This window comes from Artemia franciscana, chromosome 1 (genome assembly GCF_032884065.1).
Source record: "Artemia franciscana chromosome 1, ASM3288406v1, whole genome shotgun sequence".
NCBI lineage: Eukaryota > Metazoa > Arthropoda > Branchiopoda > Anostraca > Artemiidae > Artemia > Artemia franciscana.
In genome coordinates, this window is record NC_088863.1 from 56,333,387 (window position 1) to 56,347,457 (window position 14,071).

General features: G+C 35.1%; 2 protein-coding genes across 6 annotated transcripts in view; one reads left to right on the forward strand and one right to left on the reverse strand.

Moving 5' to 3' along the window:
• LOC136031546 (uncharacterized) overlaps positions 1-14,071 on the forward strand; it is a 611,644-nt gene that overhangs the window by 170,823 nt on the left and 426,750 nt on the right. The gene's annotated exons all lie outside the window — the stretch shown is intronic.
• Positions 1-14,071, reverse strand: part of LOC136031580 (uncharacterized) — a 171,463-nt gene that overhangs the window by 37,530 nt on the left and 119,862 nt on the right. For both annotated transcript variants that reach the window (XM_065711253.1, XM_065711258.1), the window contains exon 4: positions 8,495-8,627. In XM_065711253.1, the coding sequence (XP_065567325.1) occupies positions 8,495-8,627 (133 nt within the window). The remainder of the gene's footprint in view (positions 1-8,494; positions 8,628-14,071) is intronic.

The window sequence follows — 14,071 nt, forward strand, 5'->3', positions numbered from 1 at the left end:
TATCACCAATTGTTGCTCCGCTCCTATCTTTAATTGGAAAAAGTTGAGATGGAGTATTCCCTTTCAGTTTCATAGCATACCAGTGCGATATTTTACTATTAGGCCGCGTAGCTGCATGTTATAGATGCTTAGTTATTTTATTCATGGTCTTCATATCATAACTTCTTAGTTCATATTTTAATGCTTTCTTCACTTTCGTTAAATTTCCCTCGTCTTTATGTGGTCCATCACTCAAATAACTCTTATAGAAGTCCCTCCTCCTTTCTATCAAACATAAATCATTTTCACTATTATTCCTAGCTTTGTTTCTAGTTTTCTTTCCCAAAACATGGTCAGGGAACAAAAAACTGTTTCCATTAAACTATTACATCCATCTTTTACATTGTTAAATTTTAAACTTATGTATTTTAGTATCCAACTGTTATTATAAATTTTCCCTCAAATTCTCATTCTAAAATCTAACAATGATAAAAGTTCCCGGGGGGCAGCTGCCCTTCCTAAATTCAGCTTTAAATTCACTCTAGACTCTACTATATGAATAGATTTACTTTTAACATCATTAAGAGCTCTCTTGTATGCCCGAATATCTTACAGGCCATATACTATATTGGTTACAACTATGATTGTTATAACTACAAAATCGCAACAGTCTGAAACCATTAGTTTTTTCTTTTCCTATATCAAATTTACCTAGGCCAGGATACCATTTATCCTTATTTGTACCAGTCTGGGTGTTAAAATCTCCTAGTAAAAACACCATATTTATGCCTGGGACCCTGTTGATTTATTCCTGTAGCTGTAAATAAAATTCATCTGGTTCACTAATATCTCTGTCAGTCGTTTCTATAGGAGCTCCGTCAGTCGTTTCTATACTACTTGGATTGATATTCTGCGCTTTTTATTCATCAAATGAGTGACTAGCATTCTAATGTTAATACCTCACCAACCTAAGCAAAACAGAGCAGCTTCCTGATTCATCAAAAGCTCAAATTTCTATCCGCGTATTCCCTCGTTCCTACTTGAATAAATAATTTCTATATCATCTAATTTCATGTTTCCTATCCTTTGGATATGAGTTACTGAGGTTTCTAATAAATTCAGTTCGAAGTGTGTGAATTCCTCAGTCAAAATGTCAATGTGATAGAGATTGTTTACGTTGTTTTATTCTAAGTTGCAATTTTCATGTTCTTAAAATCATTGAAATTATTTTGGTTTCAGGAAAAGCAGTGGTCCCAAAACTAGTGTGGGATAGTGACTTGGAAATCTTCTTGGGTGTACACTAAGGGCTTAAAATGGCTTAGAACCCGAGAGCAAAAGTCCCTGGGACGTCCTGTTCAATGGAGGTTTTTTGCAATCCTGGGCCCTTCGTGGTCAAGACAAGGTTTTGATACTCTTCTACCAACAAGAGTTGAAATCATGCACAGATAATTTCGAGCCTATTACCTCTGACTCGTTTTATATTCCTGCCTTCAAATATTATTCTGCTGATGTAAGGCAACCCATAGCAGATAAGTTATCGAAAAAGAGGTTTTTTATCCCCAAAACGCCAACCAAAACAGAATGAACCTGGAAGAGGAATGGAAGAAGAATCTTCTATTAATCAAAGTCTGGTACAAATACTCTGTCGATTACTCAATTTTTGTTGTTTTATTGACACTTAAAAAAAGAGTATCTAAGCTATCCCTCTAAACGAGAATCTTTATGTATATTTACAACATTATTTTGTAGAAAATTGAATGCCTCTTTATTATATTTCCCAAGATGGTTGCATCTAATATAAACTGAAGCCATGACCTCCAGAATTCATAAAAACAAGAAAAAAAATACGAATATATTTATTTTCTCCTAGAAATGGCTCCATTTTTCTAAATTGATTTTCACTTAGTGTTAAACTCTTAGATTTTCTGGCCTTAAAAATGACCTTGATAGGTCATAAGTTTGAGAAAATCCATTTAGAGCCTTAGTTTTGAAAAAAACTTTTTCATGTACAATTTCACATTTATTCATCTTTATATTGCGATTTAAAGAGTGATTTACATTTTCTTTCTGTTTTAGAAACATGCTGGTAAATCTCATGCAAAATAATATAAGACGACATATTTCTTCGTAAAACTAAAGTAAAAGGTGCGGAACAAGCAACAGCGAGAATCATGTTGAATTACAAACGAAAAATTTGCTAAACAAACTCTGCGGCTAGAAGACAGTTCGAACAGCTATAGTAATAGTCAAGGAAAAATTTCTGAGCTATTGATGAATGAAAACGAAGAAAAACGAGATCTATGATAATGAAAATGTAACAAAAATTATCACAACAAATCACAGATGAGAATGATCGATAACAAAATCTGCGGTTAGGAATTCCTTAATTCACTTGAAATTGCTGATTTACTGCTTTATGACATAAGACTAAAGAGAAACACGACAATAATGCTAATACATAGTTTAGATTTTAATGTTTTAGAGGGTATATACAATGCAACATGCCTGATTGTTTCATATTTATGTAACAACATAATTAATTTTATGTCTCTGTACAAGTATGAAATGCAGTAAGGCCAGTACAGACATGAGAAAATTAGAGAAAGGTGAAACAAGAAATCACGAGAAAAATAGAATTTTGACTACCTAGACACAATAATGAAACTGCATACTTAAGTGAAACGTCGGCAATACTTGTTTGACACTTAAGGAACCTGCCCCAAAAAAGGTCAATTTATGAAGAAATATCAAAAACACAATATCTATTGAAAATGTACCGGCAATGAGTCCAAAGCGGCAACTGAAGAAAGTATGTACGAATTGAAGGAAAAGAGAGTGAATTTTCCTTGGTCAAAATCTTAAATCTGGTGCTAAAGGCACGCGACAGCAAGGATCGTAAAGAATCGTAAACGAAATCAATGGTTAGAAGAAAAATAACGGTGAAAGTCACTACGAATCATTGGAGATAGAAAGTTCTATAGAATGTATGATTGTGAAGAGGCATAAACAGAGGACAGAGGAACAGAGGAACATGGAATTGAATTGACGCAAAAATTCCTTGATTAAATTGAAATTGCTGCTTTACCATCTCATGACTTAAAACTAAAGCCCAAAATGGTGTTTACGCTCATAAGTCACCTTATAATCAAATATATACAAGCGTACCTGTTTCCACTGCCCGAGCAAATCTTTGGCCCTAACGTATACAATTGTAGGCTATTGATGTTCGTTGTCACATGTCTCTTAACAGCAGATCTTTTTATACTGTACATCATAATCGCCTAGAATCCCGTGTTATTCTCGCTGTCATTTCTTTTCTAACCATAGATTTTGCTGTAGATAATTTTCATTTTTCATTTATTGAGAGCCTCATTGTTAAATGTTTGGTGTTTTATTCAAACCTGTGTTTTGCTATTGTCCCTGTTTTTCGCATACAACTCTTTTCTTCACACATTAAACAATTTAATTCAAATTAGATAACAAAGATGTCACTCTTTCTCTCTATATATTTCTGTTTTACTTCATTGACGTCCTATAAGTCTAATTGAGAACGTCTGACAGAAAAAACAAATCATTCGCACTTTCTCCTGAGTTACACTAATTTATGAAAATTTGTTTTTAATGGAGTTTTGACTTGATATAATGAATTGGGTACTCTTCTGATCCTATGGGACCAAAGGTTCAAAACGATGAGTCCTTGGCAGAATACATAATTATTGATCCCCGTTGTCGCATGCTATATAACTGTTGATCTCATTGTGCTTCGTTTTCATTTTTTAAACTCTAGATTTCAATGAGTTCTTGTTTTTTTTATAACCCTCTTTTCTTTACACATACTACACATTAATTCAAAACTAATTAGAAAAATGACAATTTTCTTTCTATTTATTATTTTTACTTGATGAATGCCGTATATGTTCAATTCAGCATTTGGGCTTATGGTGGTTATCCAAAGTCAGGTAGTTTATTTTAGATCGTTATATATACGAAGCGTGTATAATGAAAAACTGTGCGGCAATGTAGACGGCGTCAAATCTGCAATCTTTCGTGGGATATTAAAAATAACTCCCAGCTGTTGTGGCGACTTGTGTCAAAGCTTAACTTGAATTCTTCATCCGAAGATAATTCAATTGAATTAGGCTCTTGGGAAAGTCACTTTTCCATATTATTTTCTGACGATCCACCTCCTCTTGACAGAACATTTTGGTTTATACATTTGGGTCATTTTGCAAAGTTAGACCAGGCTAAAAACTATATCATCATCACGCCAGCATCTATTCAAGTACATATTTACTGCCTTAAACCAGGTAAAGCATCAGGTTTTGACGGCCAGCACACCGAACATCTGATATACGGGACAGTAAAATTGTTGAAACATCTTACTAATTTATTCCAGGCTTGTGTCAGTCGAGTAAAAATTTGGTTTGACCTCAAACAAATGGCTATACAGAAGATTATTTCACTAACCGACTAAAAACTATTTGCTGATTCTGAATCCAAAAGACTCTGCCGCTTTCGCGAGTTTTTTTTTTGTTGAGGGTAAATTTCTTAATGTGAAGAATGTCATCCTGAAAAGAAAATTCCGAATTTAGGAAGTAGTTTAGGAGTTTGATTTAATATCCATACATACATCAGAACATTACTGAAACTTGAACTGAGGTTGGAGAGATAAGGTAGTCTCTGAGGCAAATTTGAGAAAGATACAAGTGTAGCCTTTTCAAAAATGGTCATTGTCCACGAGTTTCAAAGGATTTTCGTGACTCCGAATCTTTGTCTGCAAATTCAGCTTTCTAACTGATGCTGGTAGAGATTGCGCCACACACAGGGGTAGATTTGAGGTACAAGAATGTAAGCGTGGACATCAATATAATGGTTATAAGGATGTGTGAAACATACCAAGACGAATCGATAGGAAGTCTTTTGAAACACATAGTCTTAATCTTGGGGGAAATTCAACAAGAATGAGCTTCTTAGCTGCCATTGGACATCTGAAGCAAGCTTCTGGTTGGCAGGAAAGCTTGGAGCTGATATATGCACCAAATGCTATTCAGCAGATTTTCGGTGGGAAAGTGTATTCTTGGGCCATCAGAGCTCACGTCATTTCGATTGGGCCCTAAATACCTTGCTAATAACAGAAATTAGCAATGTTGGCTTGGCCTTGGATTTTGATCAGGTCAATTCTTGCAACAGCTCAGACGAGCTTCATGCTTTTCACTCAGTATTTTCAGATGTCTTAGAAGGATGCATTGAAGTTAAGGAGCTAGAGCATGAACCACCGATTCACGCGTTTGCAACCAAGCTCGAGTCTGTCAAAGCGTCTCTGTCGTAAAAATTGCGGACTTCAAAGCTCTGTAATGATGTTTACATGAATGCGGTCGACTTACTGAAGTCTTCAATTTTGGCACAAAGAAAAGGCAACTGGGACATTCACCTCTAAACGGGGGAACAGATGCTTCGGTTCTTCTCATCTTCCAACCATCACTAGTATGCGAAGCCCAACAGAATTTTTCTTCAGAAAATGGCCGACCCTAAGGATACAAATCCTCACGTGTTTAACGAATTCGACAATAGCAATTTTGTGATACAGCACACTGACAGATTTTAAGTTGGTCTCTCTCCTGACCTATTCATAGAACAAGTGCTGAAGTGTTCTTTAAAAACTAGTGGAGGTATAACACGTATACACAGCATGAGCAAGTTACAGTGGCTATTATGACTTTTTCCATTCCTGCAAGGGCTGCTGTCAGTCCTGCACTCGAAAAACTCACAGGGGTATCATTTGAGACAAGTGAGAAGCACAAAGACGCTGGGTTGACAAGAATAAAATGTGACTTTAAAGATGTTGAAAAGTTTATCCACTATCTCCTGGATTTCCCGCCTTTCACAGAGGAGCCATCTCTCAGGAATATAGTAAATGGCGAAAAATGTGAGTAAGGAGGTGTTAGTAGACGAGGCTCTACCAATAGGTTGTAAAATTCTGAATGATATGACTGGAAAAGATGCAAGCATTTACACTTTCAAGAAGAAAGCAACTGCTATCGAAGCAAGTCACTTGTCATATGGCGACGATATTCTTCTCTTGGCTTGTAATCTTGAGGCACTCTAAAACCCCCACTGACATTCTTTGCTTCTAACTGAATAAATTCGGTCGCTCCTTGAGTTGCTACTGCCATAACCGAGTCTCTTGTATTTGGACTAGGGATTGCCTACAATGATACAATCCAAGCTGGTCTCGCTACAATCTCATTTTCCAGTTTACTTAGGCATTTAGGCCTTCCCTTTTGATCCTCAATTAGATATACTAGGCAGATTAAAATCAATTCTTTGAAAGCAAAATTAAGATAATCCTTCAGTCTTCTCGCCAGGGTAAAGTGACAATTTGACAAGAGAATCCTTCGTTGGCAATATAATGCTTTTTTGCACAACATGTATTATTTTCGACACCTTTTTGGAAATTTTTCTCTGTTTCTGATAAAAAATAAATCTGATATCTGTTCCTTAGGTTCTGTAAGTACTTTCTTAGTATCCCAATTTGAACTAGTAATAGTTACATTTCCCGACGGTACGGTGTTTTTGAGATTAATCAATAGCGGACGAACCGTCACGTAGGTTTGCTGACCGATTCCTATTTTTGACGATTGCTAATCGTTTTGAAAAGCTTATCTATAATTAAATTAGTACAGACTATGGTCGTGATTTGGTTCTGATTTGGTTCTGGGGAAGAACTTAGCGTACAGAACGCCCATGCAACTCTTTGAGCGATTCTTGAAAGGCGTGAAAAGGCAAAAAGTAACCTCTATGTTTGTACCATTGATATGCCGAAGGCTTTTGAATCCATCTTTCACTACCAAACAATTCTGATGGTCTGATTTTAGGTTGGTCTCTCCCCTGACCTATTCAGAGAACAAGTACTAAAGTGTTCTCTAAAAACCAGTGGAGGTATAACACATATACACGGCATGAGGGAGTTACAGTTGCTAACATGGCTTGTTCCCCTCCTCCACGGGCTACTGCAGCTCTGCACTTGAAAAACTCGCGGGGGTATCATTTGAGACAAGTGAGAAGCACAAAGACGCTGGGGTGACAAGAATAAAATGTGACTTTAAAGATGTTGAATAGAATATCCACTATCCCCTGGATATCCCGCCTTTCACAGACGAGCCATCTCACAGGAATATAGTAAATGACGAAAAATGTGAGTAAGGAGGTGTTAGTAGACGAGGCTCTCCCAATAGGTTGTAAAATTCTGAATGAAATGACTGGAAAAGATACAAGCATTTACAATTTCAAGAAGAAAGCAACTGTTGTTGCCATGAGACTGCAAAGTAACCTGAAGTAAGCAGCTGACCCGTTGGCCCTGCTTCATTTGTTCAAAAGCTGGCTGCTGTTGCAGAGAGTTCAGATGAAGAACTCCAGACGTTATTTCAACCACGAACTTTACTTTCTGCCCAGCACAATATTCCTGATGTGCTTTATGAGAGCATAGTTACGAGCATTTTAAAGAAAAATAAAGACCCAAAATGCTGAGACGCATTGAAACGGATTACCATATTTTTGAAGATTGCTAAGCTTCTTGAAAAGCTTATATATAATGAAATTGGCACAAAATACGGTCATGGCGATACGGAATGGCGTGAAAAGGCAAAAAATAACCTATATGTTTGTACCATTGATATGTCGAAGGCTTTTGACTCCATCCTTCACTACCAAACAATTCTGTCTCTGTTTAGAAGTAGATTTAATCCATTTGTTTGTACCTGTGTATGGCAGTGGTATCAAAAGTCTTCAATCCAGATACGTTTGCAAGGTCTTATTACCAGGACAAGGGACAACTTGATAAAAGAATCCTTCATTGGCTATATAATGCTTTTTTGAACCACAGGTATTGTTTTTGACACCGTTTGAGAAATTTTTTCCTGCCTCTGATCAAAACCAAATCCGATCGCTGTTCCTTAGGTTCTGCAAGTGCTTTCTTAGTATCCCAATTTGGACTGGTATTAACTGCATTTCCCAATGGTAGGGTGTTTTTGAGATTAATAAAGAGTGGACAATCTGTCACGTAGGTTTGCTGACCGCTAGAACAGAATTGTCGGTTTTCCTTCGACTTGCCTTCTATCAAGTGCTTAGTATCGCTATTTGTGGGATATTATAGTGTTTGACTTATGTTGAATGAGTGTTTAAAAGTTAAAGTGGTCAATAAATGTACTTCTTAGTTTTGATAGTGCCAAATTTTATTTAAAAACCTCTCAAATTCTTAATTTTCAAAATTATAACATAAAAAAATACAGTTGCTTATGAATTTGCAATTTATGCCATTTTTGCTTTATTAGGTATTTATATTTTATAAATTAGCATTGTTTGTAGATTAAGGTCACAAATCCCTGTCTTACTGTTTTGTTTTGACTAACATTAGACCCCGTATCTTCAGAGTTAAAATATATACCGGAAAATAGACCAAATAGAAGAAAAAATCAAATAAGTTGAAAAAATGGTTTAAAAGCATTATAACACTTACTGACAACATTCATTTGTCCTACATTGTTTATAGTTTGGAATGACCCCTCAGCAACTATTTCACATCTGTACTTTCCAGTCGAGTCAAAGTCAACATTCTGTAGCAAGATTTGATGGTCATTTGATTTTTCAACCTAAATTGGGAAAGAATCTCATATTAACAGTTACTACTACAACGACTAACAACCTTTTACATTATTGGGGCATTAGAGGCCAGAAGAGTTTTACAAAATCTTCCTTTGTCTCCCTCTCTTCGGATACTTAACAAATCTATTGCAATAGCGTAGAATATACTCGACTATAATTTCAGCAAGGGGTGTCAATCTGCAAGGTGACCGTGCACCTCTAGTTGCAGTCACGTCTCTGGTTGGGGGAAATTACGAAAGTTCATCCCTAATGCTGCTTTGAGACAAAGAACAAAGAGTTCCTCTTGTGATAATGAGGAAGGAAATTAAAGTTTATAATTGAGATGGGAACCACAATTATGTTAACGCAAAGGTACAGCTGCAGCATTTGCTGCCTGACCTACTCTCGCCGGGCCGTTTTTCAAATCCTTCATTTTTGTTCGACTAAACACACATAATTGTAATTTGCACAAATCAAATGTGAATTTTGGCACGTAATACCCTTAGGGATGAGCGATATGTTAGGTTTTCCGTTTCTAGCTATATTATTTTTAATGAAATTATTTTTCCTTTAAAATACAAGTAAAGAGCAAGTTTAAAATAAGAAGAAAAAACTAAGTATGACGTCTTAAGATATCCTACTTACAACTAGCAGCGCATAGTATAATTGAAGAAATCAAATATAAGTCAATAATTAATTGCTATATGTGTGTCATGCTTTCTCACCCTCAAAACCACCGAACTGCGACCATGAAATTTGCGTTATACTGAAAACTAAATAGATTACTTTAGCCTAAAGTACATTCGGCCAATGGATACTATATTCGACCGATAAAAGGAATAGTATAATGAATAAAATCAAGATCTCTTCAGATATTCAAACAAAATAAATATATTTTTTCCTCTTCTCATGGCCCTTAAATAAAAATCAAGCTATTTTGGAAATGAACGCAAATAACGGCAGAATAAAACAGAAATTATCATTTGGATGAGGGGATTTGCCCACTCACACACTATAATTCCTAATATTTATGCTTACTTTTTTTTTAAATAGTATACTGAAAGTATTTTTGAGTACAAGAAATGCTACAAGCTCGTTAGTGTATATTTTTGTTTAGTGTTCATCTTCTGAAACGTTTAAATAGAACATTTCATTGATAAGCATTTGCGCTTATCAATGACTTAATAACAGCCACAGGTTTACCATCCAAGGTGGAAGTCCATCTACATGTGTTACTAAGCCACGTGTCAGGTGCAATAACCGCGATACAAATCTACCCAAGAGTTTTGTTTATTACGATTGACGATATTAAACATGATCCCCTACGCCTAACCAAACAGGCACTAAATTAATCTGATGCCCCTTTTCAAGAACGAGGCAAGATTTTTCTTTGAATTTATTAACATTTTCTTTTGGTTTTAACGTATAATTATTATCAATAAAATGGCGCCGCCAAGCATAGATAAATTTCCATTTCATATTTCAATTGGTATAAAGCATTTTTCATTCCAAATCCCCCATTTGTCATGCTTCCTTTTTTTTACTCTAGTTGTAATTTAGACAGTAATAATATTCGTAGGGATGGCACAACCTCCTTGTAATCTATGTATGACTGTAATCTTCTATTTACCTCTCATTTCTTTTATCTTTTTTTTCTGATCTTCCTTATTTAATTGATTAAACTAGCATTATACGTGAGCAGTTCCCTTGCTTCTAAAAATGCTGTTTATTTTTTTTAGGTTATTTTTATTCAAATTTTACTCCAAATATTGTTTTTTAATTCTGTTCTTTATTCAGCATCATACACGGACAAAACCTTAAAAATTGCAATTTTTGGCAAAAAGTACTCATTTCCCTTTTTCCTCCCGAATTGTATTCACTGCACATGAAATCACTTCAAATCCCATGATTGTAACCTAATTTGAAATTCTCTTTTATCTTTGTTTAATTATACTACCACAAAAGGGTGGGGGTGGATATTACCAATTACTGCTAACAGATGAGTCTTCTAACCAAGAAAAGTCTTCTAACTTTGACTGGAACTACCAAATAATACATCTCTTCAACAAAGCCTTTCAACTTCATATTTTTTTCATGTTTAACAATTTACATTTTTTTTTCAAATTTTGCTAGCATAGCCCCTTTAATGGGAAAGATTTCATAGCAGGAAATTTTAGCATTCAGATATTAGATTTAGTCGGGTAAGGTCTTTCTACTTCAGAATTTTTTTTCAGTTTCTCATAGTCTTATTTTTCAAATTTCAATAGCAAAACCCCATTCATGTGAAAATATGGTAGACTTTTGGGAAAAAAAAAACATTTTAGTGTCAAACTACTTCAAGTAGAGCCTTTCTTCTTTACATTTTTTCTTTTTAATAATTTCCTCTTCGTGTTCAATTTCAATAGCACAAAAAAATTTTGACGTCAAAATTTCAAATTCCGAAATTTTTAAGATTTAAAATATCAATTTTTTCATTTAAGACCATTCTACTTCAGAAATTTTCATTTTCAACAATTTATAATGATTAACCCCTTTCAAGTCAATATTTTACATTTCTTTAAATTTAAGAATTTAAGTATTATATTTCTTCTTTATCAATGGTTTTTATTTTTCAACTGTTTTCACTTTTTCAAATTTCAATAGCTAATCCGTGTAAAAAGTCCTGAATTCTAAGAATTTCGTGAGATAAATGTCTTATTTCTTCAGCTAAAGCTATTAAGAAAGGAATTTGAAGTATTTTTCATTTTTAAAAATTTATAATTCTTATTTTTCCAATTTTATTGAAATTAAATCTGTGGCAAATTGGAGTTTCATTCTAGTCAGTTCTCGAAGCATTGTTCCTGCTATTTTGGGGTTGTATTTTTAGGTCCAGTTAAAAAGTGCACTAGTTTGGAGAATTCTCTAGTTTTGGGAAAATCTTGGTTCCTTTGTGTGCACGTAAAGGACTTCAATACATTTACTGGCAAATTTATGGCAAATACATGAAAAAAAAATTTTTTTAAGCTTTTCGAGACTCTCAGTTTAAAAATGGCGTTCATCTTAAAAATGAAAGTAGCTCTCATTTAAAGAATTTTGTTATTAAACAGGACAATTTGAATTCCAAAGGAAACATATTTAAAGCATTAGTATTGTTAAGAATGGGATACCCGTCTCGCAATTTTGTTTTAACTTCAGATACACATGAGAAAACGTATTATCAAAAACTATCGCCTATAAAAATTGTATGAAAATTTAATGTTTGTAAATAAATTTTTGTGTGTGCACTTCATAGACACGGAAACTCAGCTAATTTCTAAGTGAAAATATATTCCCTTCAATTTTTTTATTATCTTTTAAGCTCAAATAGACAATTAGATTCTGCTTTTTTCTATCATAACTTCAACTTTGATTTGGATCTCTATGGAGGATGTTAATTTAAATGGCAATATAGTCAAATTCAACATGAAATTCAGCAAGTTTTTCTTCTACTGTTGAAATCATTGGGGGAAGTTTGGGGTGGGGGAACCTAAAATCATGGAAAACGCTTAGATTGGAGGGATCGGGATGAAGCTTGGCGAGAAAAATAAGCAGAAGTCTTACGTACGTGATTTACATGATTGGAACGGATCCGCTTTATTGGGGGGGGGGGTTAATTCTGAAAAATAAGAAAAAATGACGGATTTTTAACTTACGAAGGAGTGATCGGATCTTCATGAATCTTCATATTTAGAAGGACCTCGTAACTCAGATCTCTTATTTTAAATCTCAACCGGATCAAGCGTAATTGGGGGGGGGCAGTTGGGGGGACAGGAAATCTTAGAAAATACTTAAAGAGGTGAGATCAGGATGAAACTGGATGGGAAGAATAGAAACCTGTCTAAGATACGTGACTGACATAACCGGACCGGATCTTCTCTCTTTGGTGGAATTGGGGGGGGGGGTAATATTGAAAATTTAGGTTTTTGTAACTTACGAAAGGGCGACCAGATCTTAATGAAATTTGATATTTAGAAGGATCTTACGCTTTAAAGTTCTAGTTTTAAATTCCCACCAGATCATGTGACATTGGGGGGAGTTGGAGGGGGAAACCGGAATTCTTGGAAAACGTGAAAATTGGGGTATTTTTATCTCACGAATAGATGATCGGATCTTAATGAAATTTGATTTTTTAGAAGAAATTCATGTCTCAGAGCTCTTATTTCAAATCCCGACCAGATCTTTTTGACATTGTGGGGAGTTGGAGGGGAAATCTTGGAAAAACACCTGGAGTGGAGGAATCGGGATGAAGCTTGGTGGATAGAATAAACAAATGTCCTTGATACGTGATTGACAGAATCTTACTGGATTCACTGTCTTTGGGGGAGTTGGGGGCAGGGGTTCAGTGATTTGGCGAGTTTGGTGCTTCTGGACGTGCTAGGACGATGAAAATTGATTGGCTTGTCAGGGAGCTGCACAATTTGACTTGATAAAGTCGTTTTCCCAGATTCGACCATCTGGGGGGCTAAAGGGAGAGGAAAAATTAGAAAAATTTTGGTATTTATAACTTACGAGTGGGTGATCGGATCTTAATGAATTTTGATATTTAGAAGGACATTGTGACTCAGAGCTCTTATTTTAAATCCTGACCAGCATTAAGCCTCTTATTTTCCTTTTTAAATCAATCTATTGATTTATAGAATTTTGTTAGAGCTCATACCATATGATCTCTTGGCTCTTTGCTCTTCTCGCCTCGTCACAAGTGCCATATGAGCTCTTAGCTCTTGTTTCTTCTTTTTTATTGCCGGGGCTAGCAGGGTACTTTATCCTTGAGGGATGTTAAATTTGTTTTTTACAAGCTCTTGGTCATATTCAATCAATGTTTGTAATTTTTATTTTGACAACACCGTCGTACAGATTTCAATATCGCACAAAATATGCCATTTTGCACCATTTTTCCATTTTTAAAAGTGGGGAATCTTAAGAAAGTTATCATTGTAATTTCCATGGTCCTGAGCCCTTAAACGGTAATATACCGCTTAAACGGTATATTACGGTAAGCATCCCTTTCGTATGCTTCAACTTCCACAACCTCTAGCAAATGTCAACTGAACAACACGTTAAAAAACACCTTACGAGGAAAATTTTTATTAATTTCAACTTATTTAATAACAACTTTTATCAATGCATATATTACCAGAATGCTAACTGTAGATTACAAAACTAATTTATTGAGAAATTCAAAAACAACTTGAAACACTGATGTGCCTTTTTTTTCTTTCTCCAGATGTAATGGTACACTAAGACATCCTAGGGATCTGTTTAAGACTTCATTTCAAGGCTATTTCTTTTATCTACGCGCTTAGTATAAACTCGCTTGAAACCACTATCGCACAGTGGTATGTGGCACCCCAAATGAGACTGTTTGCACCATTTCTAAAGTGAATTGGCTTGGGATCATAAAAAGCAACCATAAGAATATACTTGGCCAAAATCT